Source organism: Heterocephalus glaber, unplaced genomic scaffold (assembly GCF_053883595.1).
Source record: "Heterocephalus glaber isolate CG9 unplaced genomic scaffold, H.glaber_assembly_v1.0 deba00001606, whole genome shotgun sequence".
Taxonomy (NCBI): domain Eukaryota; kingdom Metazoa; phylum Chordata; class Mammalia; order Rodentia; family Bathyergidae; genus Heterocephalus; species Heterocephalus glaber.
In genome coordinates this window covers 12,717,988-12,737,615 of record NW_028258377.1, presented here as the reverse complement: position 1 = coordinate 12,737,615, position 19,628 = coordinate 12,717,988, and the positions used below count along the sequence as shown (strand labels likewise).

Sequence of the window (19,628 nt, the reverse complement as noted above, 5' to 3'; positions counted from 1 at the left end):
TTTTCTCCACATCTACCAATGTAAGCAGGGATATGGCTGAGCCTGGATAGTTTCCACAGCCTAGAGTTTATGGATAGAGGGGTCTCTGGAGTAGGGGCAGAAAGAGCACCTCACAAACCCACAGACCATAAAGCTAGACAGAGAAAGCTGTGACCAGGAGCACAGAGTGGGGCAGGAGACAAGGGCATGGCAGGCTGGCTGGTAAAGTGGTCATGACCTGTTAATTGCAAAGTTCCAGGACACAGAGACAGAATAATTCCCAAAGCCCTGCACATGGACTTCTTGTGAGAACTCAAGCATTTTTTAATAGAACAGCCTAGACCTGATGTAAGCCTGAGGAGTACAAGACACACAAAGGACACTTGCAATGAACTCTCTGCTGTGTTTTCACTTTCACAGTAACCCACTCAGCAGAGTATACTTCTTTTCCTACTTTTTTTTTTTTTTTGGTACCGGGGATCGAACTCAGGTCCTTGCGCTTGTGCTTGCGCAGCAGGCGGCGAAACCACTGAGCTAAATCCCCAGCCCTCCTACTTTTATTTGGCCCAAACTCACTCTGCAAAACATTTCTTTTCCTACCTTCAATAAATGTAAAACCTTGCTACATTTTTCATTTGTCTTGACCAATTTTTTGTTCACAACACAAAGAACCTAGGAAACACCTCTAGGCAGAAATTCCAGCACCCCAAAACCTAGTAACAAGAAGAAGCTGCCAGAATGACTGCAGGCCTAGGGTGGAAAACATGGACTGACCACGCCTAGTGGGAAAGGCAGGGCAACATCTACCATTCACAAAAACATGACCAAGGAAACAAAATACCAGTGACTCATTATCCCTCCCTCATACCTGGTGGACTCCAATACTACAGACCCTGGAAAGAAACCCACTGAAAAACATAAAGCAATTTTTACTCCTTTCTTTCTTTTTTCTTTCTTTCTTTGTTTTTATTTTTATATTTTGGTACCAGGGATCTAGATGATCTCAAGCAAGAATAATCTCTTTCTCTTTAACCTTGCTACCACTTTCCCCTTCTCTAGGCTCCTCCCATATTGTCCATTCCTGTTCCTCCAACACAACTCACTTCTGTCTCTTCCTGAAATATTCATCCCCAGCAGTTTGCATAGGCATTCCTTTCTCCTCAGTGGGGTCTTAGCTCAAGGCATTTATTCAGATACATTTCCTGAACACCCTAATGTTTCTCCCTCACAATTCATGCGATGTTTCCTTATTTTGTCCTCTCCTTAGCAATTATTACTATGTCAACTTTTTTATTATACTTTTCTCCAGTACAGTAATAAAAATACAAGAGCTAGGGGCCCAGGGATTTAGCTCAGTGCTGCACCTGCTGCGTAAGCGCAAGGACCCAAGTTCGATCCCTGGTATCAAAATATATATATATATATATTTATTGAGATTTTTTAAATTTTATTTTATTTTATTTTATTTTTTGGTACCAGGGATCGAACTTGGGTCCTTGTGCTTGTGCAGCAGGCGGAGAAACCACTAACCTAAATCCCCGGCCCCTATTTATTGAGATTTATGATGAGGTAGATGATATTTAGGGCACTGGAGTACAGTAATGAACAAGACAGGGAGATGAACAAGTAAGCTCTAGTATTTTTTTTCTTTTTTTGGGGGGGGGGTTGGTACCGGGGATCGAACTCGGGACCTTGCACTTGCGAGGCAGGCACTGGAACCGCTGAGCTAAATCCCCGGCCCTCAATAAATATTTTAATACACAAGATCGAAATAGGTAATTACAACCTTCACTCACACAACAAATATTTTGTAAGTACTCAGGAGGATCTAGGCTCTATTTCAAGGTGCTGGGGATTTAGCTATAAACAAACTAGACAAAAATCCGTGCTTTGCTGGAATTTGTCTTCCAGTAGAAATATAAACAATAAATAAGATTAAAAACTAAAACATATACTATGCATGAGAAATGTTAAGGAGGAAAAAAGGCAGGAAAGGAGGATACGGACCAGACTGAGTGGAGGGGTAAGAGAAGGAGAGACGGAGTTATTGGGATATATGGGAGAAATACATTATAGGAGGTTACTGGGGAGAGAATTAAGGGTTTGAGGACTAAGTAACACATTAGATGAGCTCACAGTGGTTAAGGGAAATCCATTGTATATAAGACCTTCTTGGTCAAAGTAAGGACTTTGGCCAAGAGTGAGATGGAGAGCCACTGAAGGATTTGAGCATGAGAATGTCATGATCTGACTTGTTGCATGTCATTCCCTGGTGCCCCAAGGCTGGAAATACCTGAAGGGTTAGGGAAGGGACCAGCAAGGATACTATGATAAATAACCTAGACAAGAGATGGTGGCTCCAAAATACTGGGGGAGGAGCAGGTCTGGAGTTAGATAAAATTTTGTTTGACATTTAACGTTAGAGAAGCCTATTAGCCATCCAAGTAGAAGGGTCAAACAGGCAACTGGATATATGGATCTGGTGTTTAAGGGGTAGTCTGAGCTGGGGGTTGGCAGTTGGAATTGAAAAAAATGGAAATTTTTTTTGTTTTTTTGTACCGGGGATCAAACTCAGGACGTTGTGCTTGTGAGGCAGGCGGCGAAACCACTGAGCTAAATCACTGGCCCCAAATGATACTTTTTATTTACAGTAATTGATGAGATTGGGGCACCTTCAGGGTGGTATGGCCTTAGAGTAGCAGTATCTGAAACATGATGGAATCCTGGCTCTGCCACTTAGTAGTAACGAACTCTTGACTAAACCACTTCTAGGATCTGGGCCTTAGTTTCCATACTAGTAAGACGGGAGAAATTTTTCCATGTAACAGGATTCAATAAAAAGGAAATGAGAAGGGTCAATGGCTCACCGCGAGCAAGGTGAGTGTGAGACCAAAGCGACTCCATTTTGCTAAAATCCACCATTCCCCTAGCTTCGCAAATTAATGGTTAAAATGTGTTTGCTCTGGGACAGAAGATACAATCTGTAACAAACCAAAGTTCCTAAGTTAATTACTCAGCCATCTGTTTGCCCAGGAAATGAACGTTCCGGGCCCCCTATCCATAGAACAATCTGTAGATGTGCTGTCAGTACGTAATGGTCGTGACTAATAGTCAGTGTGTCTGCTGACCATCAGTACGTGACAGTCGACCACCAACCTTTGCCCCTCATTTCCCTCGTAAAACCTACATGTAACCACCCCTCAACCCGCCCCCCCCATGCACCTGGCCAATCAAAAATGTACACTTCATGCTTGCTAATTGTCAACCAATCATGTAACTGCTAAATGGAAAATCTCCAAACCTTGCTGTAACCTCTATAAAAACCCCGCTAATTTGAAATTCAGGGTTCTCGATCTTGATCCGCTGCGTCAGTGACAATTGAGAGTCCCTGCTCGAGCTTGAATAAACGACCCTCGTGCGTTTGCATCGGAATCGGCTCCTTGGTGGTCTTTGGGGACTTCACAATCTGGGCACAACATTTGGGGGCTCGTCCGGGATCCCCAAAACCCCAGGATCCCCATACCGGAGGGTCAACACTGGCCGGTGAGTGTCTGATGTCTCTTTGTTTGTCTGTAATTTGGGGGCCCAATTTCTGGTTAGGTCGGCAGACAGTCTAGGTGGACGCGCTGCGAGAGTCGCCGACCCGGGATCCTGGAAGACGTTCCGGATCCTTCTGGAGGGGACGGAGTGCCCCATGGGTATGAGTCTGTAAGACTCCTGGAGGGACGATGCGGGTTGCTCCCGCGGTACGGCGTGAGGCCGTCGTCCCATTTCTGGTACTGCCTCCGATTGGGCGGAGGCCAGTTTTGTCTTTTCTTATGTGTTTTTTTTGTTGTGTTTGTTTGTCTGTTTATTGTGGTGACTTGGACTGAGACGATGGGACAGACTGTGACTACCCCTCTATCCCTCATGAGGAACCATTTTAAAAAGGTTAGAGAGCACGCTCATAACTTAAGTTTAGAAATTAAAAAGACTAAATTCATCACCCTTTGTAACTCAGAATGGCCCGCCTTTGGGGTAGGTTGGCCACCCCAGGAGACCTTTGATCTAGGGACCACAAAGAGAGTCCAGGAGGTCGTCTTCCATTCTCATATGGGACACCCTGATCAAGCTCCCTACATTGTCACTTGGAAGAGTCTAATCTGCGACCCACCCCCATGGGTCCAAGCCCTTTTTGCCTCCACAGAAACAGCAGCCGGAGGTAATCCTGACAGCCTGTGAGAAGATTCCAAGAGGGCGCGACAACAAAAGGCAAACCAAAACCAAGCCGACTGCGCCGCTTTACCCGGTCCTCCAAGGAGGGACCGAGGAAGATCTCATTCCCCCCCCCCCTTACTCTCTCTCTTCTCCCCCACGACAGCAGGCAGAAAGAAATGACCCGGCCCCAGCCAGAACTGGGGAAGGAGGGCCGGCCCCGGGTGCCGGCAACCATGATGGCCCCACCCAGAATACTCGCCACCGGTGTGCCGCCTCGCCGGCAGGCCTGGCAAACTCTACTGTTTGTCCGCTGAGAGCGATAGGGCTCTGATGAGCATGGTAACCAGCCTCATCATTACTGGTCCTTTGCCACCAGTGACCTTTATAACTGGCATACTCAGCACACCAAATTCTCTGATAACCCTAGGGATTTGATTAACCTGTTAGAAACTGTCTTGTTCACCCATCAGCCCACCTGGGATGATTGTCAACAACTTCTCCAAGCCCTTTTCACCTCTGAGGAGAGAGAAAGGATCCAAGGGCAAGCCATAAAATCAGTGTTGGGAGAAACAGAGGGGCCACTTGATGAGCAACACTGGGCCCGTGTTAAGGCACAACTTCTGTCCACCCGTCCCCCATGGCAAGTTAATTCCTCGGGCGGGAGAGAAGCTCTCCAAAACTATCATCAGCATCTCCTAGCCGGCTTGAGGGGAGCCGCTCGAAAGCCTACCAATTTGAACAAGGTAAGCAAGGTCCTTCAAGGACCTGAGGAATCCCCTTCTGCCTTTCTGGAGCGTCTGTTAGAAGCATACTGTATGTATACTCCAATTGACCCAGATGCCCCTGCAAATTGACAGGCAATTAATTTGGCTTTTGTTACTCAGTTGGCCCCAGATATTAGAAAGAAACTGCAGCGGCTGGAAGGATTTGAGGGAGAGAATAGGAAAAAGTTGATGAGTGTGGCGATGAAGGTGTTTAACAATAGGGATCCTTTTGAGGATAGAATGGCTAAAAAGATAGGAAAGGCAAACATTACAGCCTTGGCAGATGGAGGTTTTATCTGAAAGGAATACAGAGAAAATTAAAAAAGAGGATAAAAGTAAAGTACAGCCCTTGTTAGAGAAGGATCAATGTGCATATTGCAAAGGGAAGGGCCATTACAAGAGAGATTATGAAAAGTTAAAAAGAAAGAGAGAGAGAAAGAGACTAAGAAAGAAAGAGATGGGGTTCTTCTAGTAGATAAAAAAGATTGACGAGGCCAAGGTGGGGATCTCCAAACACATCCACTGACTCCAGAAAGCCGGCATCTTGATCCCGTGCTAGACAGCCTGGAATAAACCACTGCTTCCCGTGAAAAAGCCCAACACCTCAGACTTCAGACTGGTACAGGATTTATGAAAAGTAAACAGCCAGGTGGAGACCGTTCACCCAACAGTACCAAACCCCTATACTCTGTTGAGTCTCATCCCTCCCGGTCATGTGTGGTACTCAATATTAGACCTTAAAGATGCATTTTTCAGCCTGCCTCTAGCACCTGTGAGCCAGCCCCTCTTTGCCTTTGAATGGACTGATCCAGACACCAGAACAACCGGACAGCTGACATGGACCCGGCTGCCGCAGGGACTCAAAAACTCCCCCACTCTGTTTGGCAAAGCTCTCAGCAAAGATCTGCAAGAGGTAAGAAAAGTGTTTCCCCAGGCGACTATTCTTCAGTATGTTGATGACCTCCTGGTGGCAACTTCAACTGATAAAGAATGCATTGCAGCCACCAAAGGCCTCCTGAAAGCCCTCCAGGAACTGGGATAGTGGGTGTCCTGAAAGAAAGCTCAACTCTGCCAGACCAAGGTAACCTACTTGGGCTATATTCTTGAAAAGGGAAAAAGGAGGCTGGCAGAATCGAGAGTATCGGCAATTCTCCAGATTCTGAAGCCAGGCTCAAAGAAACAGGTGCGAGAGTTCCTAGGTGTGGTTGGCTATTGCAGGATTTGGATTCCTGGCTTTGCTGAGATTGCTAAACCCCTGCATGAGGCCACTGCGGGAGGAAATACGCCCCTCGAATGGACTGAGGCTTGCCAGCAGGCATTTCAATTGCTTAAGACTGCACTTGCATTGGCACCAGCCCTGGCATTGCCAGACTTAAACAAGCCCTTTACCTTGTATGTGACAGAGAAAAATGGGGTAGCTAAGGGAGTGATTACTCAGCTTTTGGGGCCATGGAAGCGGCCTGTGGCATACCTCTCAAAGAAGCTCAATCCAGTGGCCCGAGGGTGGCCTAATTGTTTGAGGACAATAGCAGCAGCAACTGCTTTAACCTGAGAGGCTGACAAATTGACCTTTGGACAGGATTTAACTCTGATCACTCCCCATGACATTGAGCCCTTGTTGAATAGCTCACCTAGCAAATGGCTGTCTAATGCCAGACTGTTACAATATCAAGGACTCTTATTAGAACAGCCATGCATTAAGTTTGCCACCACCACTGGCCTCAGTCTGGCTACTCTACTCCCAGAATCTGACAAACAAATGCCCATCCATGATTGCCTCGAGACTCTTGAAAACTCGAGGGGAGGACATCCGGACTTGACGGACCAGGCCCTCCCTTGTGCAGAGATAACATTCTATACTGATGGGTGCAGTTTCGTTCGTGATGGTGTACGGTATGCTGGAATGGCGGTGGTCAACCAGGACCAACAGGTGGAATGGGAGCAGGGGCTACCTCAAGGGACATCAGCACAGAAAGCTGAGCTGATTGTGGTGAAGCCCAACCGACCTCCAAGGCTGCTTGACAAAGTTCCAGCTTGGGGAAAAGAAGGGTGGAACACATCGTACCCTCATGTTTTATTTTTTTTCATGCCATAATGTTTAAAATTGTTACTCTGGTCACAGGAGTCATTGTGTTTGTGACTAACAACAAATTCTCCATAAGGCAAATTGGCAATGATGTATTGAAATCTGATCTGGCTCAAAAGTCCCAAATTCCAGTTTCTCTTAGTTCTATTGCCACATCGACTTCTAAAGAAACCTCTCCTGAAACTCCGTTTTCCCACTACTATAACTCCCCCCTCTTATTGCTGACCTTCGTATTACTAAAGGGGTCTTATGAAGAGGTTGATAGGACAGACTTTAGATGTAAGAAATAGTGGGAAATAAGAAATAGAGAGAAAGTTGGGATAGGTAAATGCATTAAGGAGGCAAGTTATTCAATATTTCTCACAGTGCTGTAAATATCTCCTGCTCATGAACTATGAACCCAAATGACAGTTAGTTGAGGTATAGAGAGGTAGAGAGCTAATAGCAAACTATATTAACTGTTGTGCAGTTTCTCAAGGGCTAGCTGGTGACCACAAGTTTGACATTTAATTAATTAAATCTTGCTTGTACCCCCGCTGCTATAGAGATTTTAATTAAGTTACCCTCTGGAGATTTTGATTAAGTTACATTCTGTTCTACTTAGGTTTGGGAAAATAAGGGGACAATTGTGATTTTTAAGAAATGTATTCATGATGTTCAATGATATGAATCAGTTTAGAAAAATATATTGTTTAGTAAAAATAACCTTACCTCACTAGATGTTGCTAAGGCAACCTAAAATGTAAACATGTTCCGCCCAATGCCTCTTAGCTATTGCTTAAAGATATAAAAATAAATCAGACCCTGAGATTTCTCAGAGGGAACCTGCACATTGCTTGCAAAGGTTCTTTTCTCACTCGCCTGTCCAAGACCTCTCCCCTTCCTACCCTGCATCGACTGCAGCTGGTCTGTGGCATGATTGCTTTAACTAAGGCTCTGGAATTGGGAAAAGGAGAAAGGAGAAATACATTCACTGATAACCATTATGCTTTTGCCACCGCCCATGTACATGGGGAGATTTATCAAAACAGAGGGCTGCTAACCTCCGAAGGGAAGGAAATTAAAAATAAGACTGAGATATTGGCACTGCTACAAGCCATCTGGTTGCCCCAAGAGGTTGCCATCATCCATTGACATGGGCACCAAAAGGGGTCAAGCCCTGAGGTGATTGATAATAATGCTGCTGATCAGACAGCAAGACAAGCCACCCAAAAATCAGTGGGGAAGCAAATGGTTCTGCTTCCCACACTGGTACTCCCAGAAAAACCTAAATATACAGACAAGGAGATAACGGAAATAAACAGGAGACGCTGGATTCGAGGAAGACATGGGTGGTGGATGACTAAGGAGGGAAAGGTGGTGCTCCCAGCCGCTGTAGCAGACACGTTGCTGCGAGAACTACATGAGTCCACCCACCTCAGCAAGAAAAGGATGATAGCTGCCTTACAACCCCATTTCGTCAGCCAGGGATTAGCCCAAAAGGCCCAAGACATGGTGAGACGATGCCCCACCTGCCTCAAGGTAAATGCTAATCGGGTAACCGGGCTCCCTGGGGTCTGACACAGAGGACTAACTCTGGGAGAACATTGGGAGTTGGACTTTACTGAAATAAAGCCTGGCATGTATGGGTATAAATACCTGCTAGTTTTTGTGAATACATTTTCAGGATGGGTAAAAGCATACCCCACTAAAAAGGAGACAACAGAACAGTTAAAAAGCTCCTTACAGAAATAGTTCCCCGTTTTGGTTTGCTCTTAGCTCTGGGGTCCGACAATGGTCCAGACTTTACGGCTAAGATATCTAAGTTAATTAGTAATATCCTTGGAATAAAGTGGAATGTACACTGTGCCTATAGGTCTCAAAGTTCAAGACAGGTAGAAAGAACAAATCGAACTTTAAAAGAGATTCTGACTAAATTATGCTTGGAGACTGAACTAGGTTGGGTAGAGCTTCTCCCTTTTGCCCTCCTCCGAATGAGGTGCATTCCCAAGCCTCCCCTCAATCTGTCCCCCTTCCAGATTGTTTATGGGCGATCTCCCCCAATCATTCCATTAATAGATGTAAAATTGAAGGAAAAATTTTCCCACCTTTGACTCCTTAAATCCTTAAAAGCAGTTCATCAGCTTCAGTCAGAGCTACATGAGACATTACGAAAGAAAATGACTAGTCCAAATGAAAAACCTCTACAACCTTTACCCTATAGGCCGGGAGATTTGGTTCTTATTCGCAGGTTTGATTCCAAGACCCTGGAACCTCATTGAAAGGGACCGGTTCCTGCTGTCCTGTCAGCTCCCTTGGCGGTGAAGGTGGCTGGACATTCTGCCTGGATACATCGAAACCATCTGAAAGCAGGACCCCCCCCCCCAACCGTGGATGTCAAAAAGGACAAATGGAAGGTTATCAGCCAACCAGGCGACCAAAAGCTAAAACTGGAACGGGTTGGAGATGTTTCACCTTAATGATAACATTCTCTGGGACACTGGCATTATTGCCGCCAAGAGGACTAGATCACACAAAAAATGTATGGATTCAATTGGCAAACTCGCTTAACTTGTCTGAATTCTGCTCAAATGTTGATGTAAATTTCCATTATGTACTGGGAAGCTGTCTCATTCCGGTATGTACCTCTTTAGAATTAATATGACCCTATACCCTATTTAAAGACATCCCAGGAAAAAAATCTTACTTACCTGGATAGTTATAATTGGGGGCATAACACCTGCCGTAAACCTAAAAATGCTGTCAAATTATATACACCCAAGGTAATTATGTCAAACAAAACTGAATGTGCTATGTATAAAAACTGTACAACCAAATGTCTGAGGATAAAACAGTCAGAAGAGATGTCCTGCCACATAGAACAAAAAATTGTGTGTAACAATTGCCATATCTCCCTGCCCACAAGATGGTTTTATACCTGTGAAAAAATAACCTTTAATTATATTCCAGCAAATTTAACCAAGACCAGTTGCTGTTTGAGTCGTCTAGCTGTAGTGTTGCCAGAGTCTCGTTCATCAGAGAACGCATTAACACTATACAGCTGATGGTACTCAGGTCCCAATACCAGCCAGTCTCTACAGACCTAATAAAATTAACCCCCAGAGGCCTATGATTGGCCCTCTATAACATCATGAGAAGGGGGGAATGTGAGACCAAAGCGACTCCATTTTGCTAAAATCCACCATTCCCCTAGCCTCGCAAATTAATGGTTAAAATGTGTTTGCTCTGGGACAGAAGATACAATCTGTAACAAACCAAAGTTCCTAAGTTAATTACTCAGCCATCTGTTTGCCCAGGAAATGAACGTTCCGGGCCCCCTATCCATAGAACAATCTGTAGATGTGCTGACTGTCAGTACGTAATGGTCGTGACTAATAGTCAGTGTGTCTGCTGACCATCCGTACGTGACAGTCGACCACCAACCTTTGCCCCTCATTTCCCTCGTAAAACCTACATATAACCGCCCCTCAACGCCCCCCCACGCGCCTGGCCAATCAAAAATGTACACTTCATGCTTGCTAATTGTCAACCAATCATGTAACTGCTAAAAGGAAAATCTCCAAACCTTGCTGTAACCTCTATAAAAACCCCGCTAATTTGAAATTCAGGGTTCTCGATCTTGATCCGCTGCGTCAGTGACAATTGAGAGTCCCTGCTCGAGCTTGAATTAAACGACCCTCGTGCGTTTGCATCGGAATCGGCTCCTTGGTGGTCTTTGGGGACTTCGCAATCTGGGCACAACAGTGAGAACCCTGAACCAAGAATCTCACGAGGCCGTCTGGAGGGAGGGGACCTTACTGTGGAAACGACTACAGGTTTCCAAAAACACCACACTCGCACGAAAATCCCCGGAGGCAGCAAATCAAAACAAACTTCAAGGCCAGAGCCACAGCACTGGCTGCAGCGCCCAAACATCGCGAGATCTGCTGGCCAAGGCAAATCCCCCCTCCCCACACACAAACACCTCGCGCGCGCCGTTACCCCTCAACATCTCGCGATACCAAGGCGCAGGAGCCGCTGTCTACTAGCTTGGACTTGCAGGAAAGATGGAGTATCCTGCGTTGGGCACTGTGGATGCTGCGGATGGCCGAAGGGCCGAGCCATACAACAGCTCGGGAGAGCGGGAGGGCGGGGAACCGGACGGGGTGCGCTTGGACCGCGAGAGGGCGCGCCGCCTGTGGGAAGCAGTGTCCAGTACTCAGCCGGTGGGGAGGGAGGAAGGTGAGTCCGAGATTAGAAGCTGAAACCCCTCACCCGCCTGCTCCGTTTGCGAGGAGTGGCGCAGACAGGGGGCGGGACTGCGGTCCTACCCCTCGGGGCTCTGGTCACACCCCCTGGCCCCCGACCCGCCTTCTTGCGTGACGCGACCCGGGAGTCCCCAACACGGCATCGTGCGCGAAGGTTCCAGGCTTGTCTCGCTCAGGTCCCAGGTTATTTCCCCTCTCTCTAGGATTGCCCTCGCGGAGACCTACATAATCTTTTCTGCCGTACTGGCGGCCAAGCCAAGTATTTCTCCTTGACTCTCGTCTCATTCTCCAGAATTCCCCACCTCCATTGTTTCTTGCCCTTTTTCTCTCAAGCCCTACACTAATGAGGGGATCTGGAAGGCCTTCCTTCCTCCTGGCTTTGGTGTTTGTGCGCTGGCTTACTGCTGTTTCTAGGTATCTGGCCTCTTGCTGGGATCTTATTCTAAGATGAGGGCTAGGTGCCTGAGAAAGTGGCCTAGCTATGCGTTTTGGTTCCAGAACAGTGTACCCAAGGCCACGCCGTGTCACTTCTGGGCTAAAGCTTCCCAGCTTACTCTGTTTAATCTGAGACTGGGTAAGATGGGAAATAAAAAAAAAAAAAGGATGGGAAATTTTAAGAAAAGGATGAGAAGAGCTGGTCTGACCATCTTGTGTGACCCCCTTCAGCTGTCTTAGAGCTGCTACTTGACGCTAACCCAGATACACAGGAATTGTATTTGGGCTTCTTTGCTAATCTTGTCAGGTATCTACAGGGAAATCAGTTTTCTTTAATGACTTTGCTTGCTTAGCAGACTAATCTTGAAAAGTTTAGTATGTTTGTAAACTGCCCTTGGATAAAATTGAATTTTGACCACATTCTAGGAAGAGATGTTTAAGTTTGTCTATGTCTGCAATCTAATCTGTAAGTCTAGCCTGACTTCTAAATAATGTGCATACTATTTCTTAGCCCCTATATCTTTTTAAAATATACTTGGTACAAAGTTGTCTCCCCTTTCAATTTTCATTTTATTAATTTGACAGACATTCACTGATGCTTGCTGTTTTACCCGAACTGACTGGCCATCAGAACTAGAGATGAGGGGCCCGGGATTTAGCTCAGTGGGTTCCACGGCCTGCCTCGAAAGCGCAAGGACCTGAGTTCGATCCCCGGTACCCAAAAATAAAAAGTAAAAAGAGAACTAGAGATGAGTAATTTACTGTCCTTGCACTGAAGGGGCTTAAAGGCATCAAAATGTATAAGGTTCCAGAAAAAAAAAAAAAGTATAATGTCCCAGTGTAATGTAAGAGATGCAATGAATAAGAATGTCTAAGAATTGGAGAACACAAAAATAAAGTGACTTTGGTTTATAGGGAAGGCATGCCCTGGACTTTGAAGTAGAGAAAACAGCAGCTGTGCTCTGAAAAAAACTTGTCTCCTTATATGTGTATAAATATGGTGTCACTATTATGATCTAGATCATTTCCCTATTCTCACTTCTCCTGCTATGAGATCTAGGTAGATATCTACAACACTCTATGTTCTACTCACTTTTCTCTCATATCACTTTCATTAAACTATAATTTATATTCATGTGTATATGTTCAACCATTGTAAGCATACCATTGAATGATTTTTAGTAAAAGTATAGAGATGTATACCCATAACCCCAAGTTGTGGAACATTTCCATCACCCCTGTTAGTTTATTTGTGCTCCTTCTCATTAAATCCCTCCTCCCATGTCCTGCCCTAGGTGACCACTGATCGGTTTTCTGTCTCCATAAATTTTCCTATCTGAACATTTCATACAAGTCGAATCATACAATATGTACTCTTTTAAGTTTGGCTTCTCTTAGCATGTTTTTGAAGTTCACCAAGTCATAGTGTGTATTAGTACTTTCTCTTTGTTGCTAAATAGAATTTCAGCGAATGGATATACCACATTTTGTTTATTCATTAGTTGCAAACATTTGGAACTCTTGTGAATAATGCTCCTATGAATGTGCTCAAGTTTTTGTGTGGACATTCATTTCTCTTAAGTATATCTCTAGGAGTGGAATTGCTGGGTCATGTAATAATTCCACCTTTACCTTTTTTTCCCTTTGTACTAGTTATTGAACCCAGGGCCTCATGCATGTTAGGTATGTGTTCTACCACTGAGCACTTTTTAATTTTTTCTCATTTTGAAACAGAGTCTTGCTAAGTTACTCAGGCTGGCCTCGAACTTGCAATCCTGCCTTAGCCTACTGAGTAGCTGGAATTACAGGCATGCACCAGTACACCCAGCTCCAGCAGACTTTAACATTTTGAGGAACTGCCAAACTATTTTCTAAAATGGCTTCACCAGTTTACATTTCTTCCAACAATTTATGAGGATTTCATTTTCTCTATCTCCTCCCCAATATTTGTTATTGTTATGTTTTTAATGTTAGCCATTCCAAAGGGCATTGCAGAAAAATATTTGCCAACTTTATTTAACAAAGAATTCATACCTAGAATATATAAGGAACTCAAAAAAATTCACACTAAAAAACCCCAATTAGACAAATACACAAATGGGCCAAAGATCTGAACAGACATTTCTCAAGAAATACAGATGGCTAACAATTATATGAAAAAACATTCACTATCACTAGCCATCAGGGAAATGCAAATCAAAATTTCAATGATGTATCATTTCACTCCACTTAGAATGGCTATTACCAAAAAACAACATGGTGGTGAGGATGTGGATAAAAAGGGACTCTCATGCACTGATGGTAAGGATGTAAATTAGTATAGTCATTATGGAGAATAGAGGTTCTTTAAAAAACTGAAAAAAAAAACCTGAAAATAGATCTACCATACAGTCTACATATTCCACTGCTGAGTATATATCCAAAGGAAATAAAATTAGCACACAAATACCTATATGCCTCTGTTTACTGCAACACTATTCAAAGTAGCCAAGATATAGAATCAATCTAGATGCCCATCAACAGATGAATAGGTAAAGAAAATGTGGCATATATACAAAATGGAATATTTTCCCATAAAGTATGAAATTCTGTCATTTTTAGCAAGGTGCATGAATTGGAGGACATTATGTTAAATGAAATAAGCCAGACACAGAAAGACAAGCACAGCATGTTCTCTCTTATATGTGGAAGCTAAGAAAAAAGTCAACTTGAAGATATAATAGAGATAATTATGGGCGAGGGGTTTAGCTCAGTGGTTTTGCGCCTGCCTCGCAAGCGCAAGCGCAAGGTCCCAAGTTCGATACCTGATACCAAAAAAAAAAGAGAGAGATAGCTAGAGATTGGGAAGAGAGGTTGAATTTCCATCAGTCCATGCTATATGCATAAGTTAAAATATCACATTGAGCTGGGTGTGGTAGTGCATGCCTATAATTCCTGCATTCTGGGAAGCTGAAGCAGGAGGATAATAAGTGCAAGCCCAGCTTGGGCAATTTACCAATGTAGTGAGACCCTGTCTCAAAATTAAAATGTAACAGTGTGTTCATCAGCTACAGACTATGTGTGCAACAGTAAGTCTCCTACGATAAAAAGAGGAGCTGAAGAATTCCTATCACATAGTGATATCATAGTTGTAACATGCAATGCATTATTCTCATGTTTGTGATGATGCTGGTATAAACAAATTATTGCATGTCAGTCTTAATGAAAATATAGCATACTGTCATCCCAGCACATTGGGAGACAAGTGGGAAGATCACAAGTTCAAGTCCAGCCTGGGCAATTTCGTGATTTGGCAAAACTCTCTTAGAATTTTTTAAAAGGGTGGGCGGTGTAGCTCAGTATGAATGCCCTGAGTTCAGTCACCAATCACCAAAAAAGAAAACAAAACATATATACTACTGGATGATAATAATGAACAACTATGTTACCAATTTATATATTTAACTTTCTTACTGTTAGAGTGTATTCCTCCTTTGGGGAGGGTAGTTTTGAGACAGGGTCTCATTATATAGTTCAAGCTGGCCTTGAACTCTCTACATAGCCAAGGCTAGCCTCAAATTTAACAGCAATCCTCCTGCCTCAGCCTCCCAAGTGCTGGGATTATAGGCATGCACTACTACGCCTGGCCTATTTTTCCTTATTAAAAAAAAGTTGACTATGGCTAGGCCTGCCTTGCAAGCACAAGATCCTGAGTTCAATCCTGGGTACCAAGGGAAACAAAAAAGTTTACTGTAAAAACAGTATGCTATGTTACTCTGACAGCAGTCTCATAAGTCTTGTTTTTACTGCATTACTTGATTGTGTTAAGAGTGACTGACCTATTCTGTCTAGATTCGTATAAGTATACTCAATGATGCTCACACAATAAAATTACCTAATGATGCATTTTTTTAGAAAGTATCTTCATCATTAAGTGAAACAGAATTGCATATTTATAGAAGTGTGCAACTATCACCACTACCTAATTTATCTAAGAACATTTTTATTACTTCGGAAAGAAACCTATACCCAGAAGTAATCATTCCTGGCAATTCCTTATCCCTTTCTATGGGTTTGCCTATTCTGGACATATCATGTAAATAGAATTGTATATGTGGCCTTTAGTGTCTGGCTTTTCACTTAGCATAATAATGTTAAAAGGACAGTTTTGTTGGGTATAGAATGCTTGGTTGATGATTTTGTTATTTTTCACTACTTTGAATATGTCATTCCACTGCCTTCTGGCCTTCATTGTTTCAGATGAGAAGTTAAATTATTAATTGAATTATTCCAGTGTACATGCTAAGTCATTTACCTTTTGCTGCTCTCAGGATCTTCTTTGTCTTTGAACAGTTTGAGTATGATGTGGCTAGGTGTAGATCTTTTAGTATTTATCCTACTTTGAGTTCTTTCAGTTTTGTTTTGTTTTTTGTTGTTACTGTTTTTGGGGGTTTGTTTTTTTTTTTTGGTATCAGGGATCGAACTCAGGACCTTGTGCTTATGAGGCAGGTGCCAGAACCACTGAGCTGAATCCCCGGCCCTTGTTTTGTTTTTTGAGACAAGGTCTTGCTATGTAATTCAGGCTGGCCTTGAACTCATTATGTAGCCCAGGCTGGCCTGGAACTTGCATAGATCCTCCTGCCTCAACCTCCCAAGTGCTGAAATTACAAGAGTGCACCACCACACCTGGCTCCTTCAGATTTTTGGATGTATAGATTGAGTTTTTCCATCCAATATGGGAAGCTTTTGATTTTTTTTTTTTTTTTTTTGTACCAGGCATCAAACTCGAGTCCTTGTGCTTGTGCAGCAGGCGATGAAACCACTGAGCTAAATCCCTGGCCCAGCTTTTGAATTTTTTTAAAATTATTTTTCTACTCTTTTCTCTCTTCTCTCCTTCTGGGATTCTCCTTACATGTATGTTAATATACTGGATGTTTTCCCATAATATCTGAAGCTTTGTTCATTATTCTGCAATCTTTTTTCTCTTTTTTTTTTATATATAATATACTCTGCAGGATGACATTTTATTATATTTCTCATGGTAGCTCTCTCTTCCATTTAGAAATTAGAGACTATCTTTTTTTTTCCTCTCCCAGTACTGTACTAAGGATTGAACCCAGGGACTTTGCACTGAGCCACACCCCCAGCCCTTAGTTAAATGTTTATAAAGCATTCATAATTGCAGCTATGTACATGACTTCTGAAAATAACATTTTTAAACATAGCTGGGGATTTAGCTCAGTGGTTCCACTGCCTGCCTTGCAAGTACAAGGTCCCAAGTTCAATCTCTGGTGCCAAAAAAAATTTTTTTTTACATAATATTTCTGTTCTGTAAAAATAGCCTACATACATATGATCAAAACCATGTTGTTTGAAGGGGCTACGGATTTAGCTCAGTGGTTCCACCACCTTCCTCACTGAGTTCGATCCCTGGTACCAAAAAAAATAAATAACCTTCTTGTTTGGGAAATTTTCTATGCACAGTTATTTAAAAAAACACCACAACAATGATATCAATATTTCCACTGTTAAGTGGTTGCCTCCTAGTGTTTAATTTCTGTAGCTAACCTTACAAATTCAAAACCCAGGTTCTAAAAAACTGCATGTAGGGCTTTTTTTTTCTTTTCTTTTCAGTAGCAGGGATCGAACCGAACACAGGACCTTGCACTTGCGAGGCAGGCATGGCACCACTGAGCTAAATCCCCAGCCCATAAAACTACATTTGGGAAATGCTCCCCCCAGCCCATATGTTTATGATGGCAAAGTAAAATCATGAAAACAATATGATATCATAATTAATATAAAAGCCATGCTACCAAAATATAGAAAACAAACCACCTGTTTTTTAATTCAAATGTAAATTTAGGCCTCCTTTAAATTGTATCAAAATCTCTAGGGAACATCTAGGCAACCATAATATACAGATAGATTTTGTACAGTCAGTAGGCCAGTCAGAAGTTAGGGGTTACCCAATGATGAGTGTCATCATACTGTATACATAAAATGTACCAATAAGTTTAATTAATTTAAAAAATAGTGGTTAATCACAATTTATATGAATACAAGGCAAATGGTTTGTTCAAAACACCCATGTATTTACTGGGAGTGGTCAAAGCAGGGAAGGCAGTAATGCATTATTTTTTGAAATACATGTGGTCTTTATTGTAAGCTCATTACATCAAAAGAACAAAATGGGCTTAACATTTCACTTAAGATAACTCAGCATTAATAGTTTTTACAGAAACAAATACCTTAGAAGCAAATCAAACTGCCTTAATAAATTGCAACTGTGCTATTGAAAACTTCTTAGAGGGTGATGGTCAAAATCCAAACTGTAGGACAATCTTCAGGAAAATTAGAATGTAAAATGTTTGGTTCAGTTTAGATATCATCAGTGTCTTCATCATCATCTTCAGTGTCATCAACCTGAATTTCGTCATCATCTCCAAGACCAAATGTGTCAGTTTCACTGATCTTAGCATGCTCAGGAAGCTTGCCATATGCTTTCAGCTTTCTTGCTTCATCTGTAATATATTTTAGAATCACATCAGCTTTGTTATCATGGTAGTCTTGAGACCAACCAATATGATGTCTGAGGTATTTTTCTCAACTTCCCTCTGATGTGATATAGGCTCTTCACACCATCGAAACACATCACTTCTAATCGTCTGTTTCCCAACATCATGATTACCTGAGCATATTTTTGCCCATTCTCTTTGAACACCCGTTATCTTTTTTCAGGTTCAGTCTCATTCTTACCTCTTTGTCTATTTTTACCTCCTTTACCTTTATTCTTATGCAGCTTCTCTGACTTCTTCCTGGGTGGTGAAGGCCTCTGCGACTCCTCCAAAGGGTCCAAGGGGTGCAGCAAAGGAGCGCAGGAGAATCTCACAACCCGGCTCTTCCAGGTCTTTCTCTTTTTTCTTTAAAGTGTATATTTCTATTAATCTAGTCTTCAAGTTCATTGATTCTTTCTTCAGCCACTTTGGATTTACTGTTGAGTTCCTGTGGTGAATTTTTCATTTCATTCATTCTTTCAACTCCAAAATTTCCATTTGGTTCTGTTTTATACATATTCTAAGTAGGAAACTTTTTAGTACCACATTATCAGTGCTCTTACATTTACTTTCATCTAATTCTTTTTTTTTTTTTTTTTGATATCAGGGATCGAACTCAGAACCTTGTGCTTTTGAGGGAGGCATGGTGCCACTGAGCTAAATCTCTGGCCCCACATTTACTTTCTTAATGCCTTTTTTATTGGCCAAAAAATTGAGCTATTGCCAGGCATGGTGGTGCAAGCCCATAACCCTGGCACTTGGGAGGCAGGAGGATCACCACAAGTTTGAGGCCAGCCTGGACTATGTCGAGAGGGCATTGCTCTCTGAGAGAGAGTCAGTGAGAGCAAGACAAAGAGAGAGAAAGAGAGATCTATCAACGTGGGCTCAAAAAATAAAAACACCAACCAAGACTGTAGCCTTAATAAGGCCAACTGTCTGGTCATTATCAAAGGACATCCTACCCATTAGACTATTTATATATACTGTCTAACCACCTAATCCATAGGCAGATTATATTCAGCCTCCCTTTCCTAGAATCTTTTTGTTACTTGCTGCTCTCTAACTATAGCTCTACCTAGAAATTCACTGCCTCTCAATAAACAGGGTTCTAAATAGGTTTCATCTTTCTCTGAGGACCACCAGCAATCACTGATAAATTTCCAAAGAATTAAATTATAAAGGTTTTCATTTTTTTTTTCCCGTTAACTTTATTGGTACATTTTAGGTATAAAATACAGTTACATTCATCATTGGGATCTTGTACCATTACATGAGTCTCTTGGTTCTTATTTTTTTCCCCTTCCCTTGCCCACCCTTCCCTATTTGCAAAGACCTTGTTTCCATTTTTTTTCCTCTTCTCATATTTTTTTCCTTTCCCTTTTTT

The 19,628-nt window shown here is 42.6% G+C and overlaps 2 protein-coding genes and 1 pseudogene across 6 annotated transcripts in view; 1 reads left to right on the top strand and 2 right to left on the bottom strand.

The window, feature by feature from the left end:
- Uimc1 (ubiquitin interaction motif containing 1) overlaps window positions 1-11,145 on the bottom strand; it is a 178,733-nt gene extending 167,588 nt beyond the window's left edge. Inside the window, exon 1 of one of the 2 annotated variants that reach the window (XM_087194801.1) lies at window positions 11,008-11,145. The gene's annotated coding sequence lies outside the window, so the exon portion shown is untranslated. Of the gene's footprint in view, window positions 1-3,280; window positions 3,427-11,007 lie in introns of those variants that run through there. The other variant, XM_087194797.1, reaches the window with a different exon arrangement.
- Window positions 11,073-19,628, top strand: part of Znf346 (zinc finger protein 346) — a 60,711-nt gene continuing 52,155 nt past the window's right edge. For all 4 annotated transcript variants that reach the window (XM_004836304.4, XM_004836303.4, XM_004836302.4 and 1 more), the window contains exon 1: window positions 11,073-11,247. In XM_004836304.4, coding sequence (XP_004836361.1) covers window positions 11,073-11,247 — 175 coding nt within the window. The remainder of the gene's footprint in view (window positions 11,248-19,628) is intronic.
- LOC106010494 (eukaryotic translation initiation factor 1A, X-chromosomal-like) lies at window positions 18,069-18,612 on the bottom strand (annotated as a pseudogene).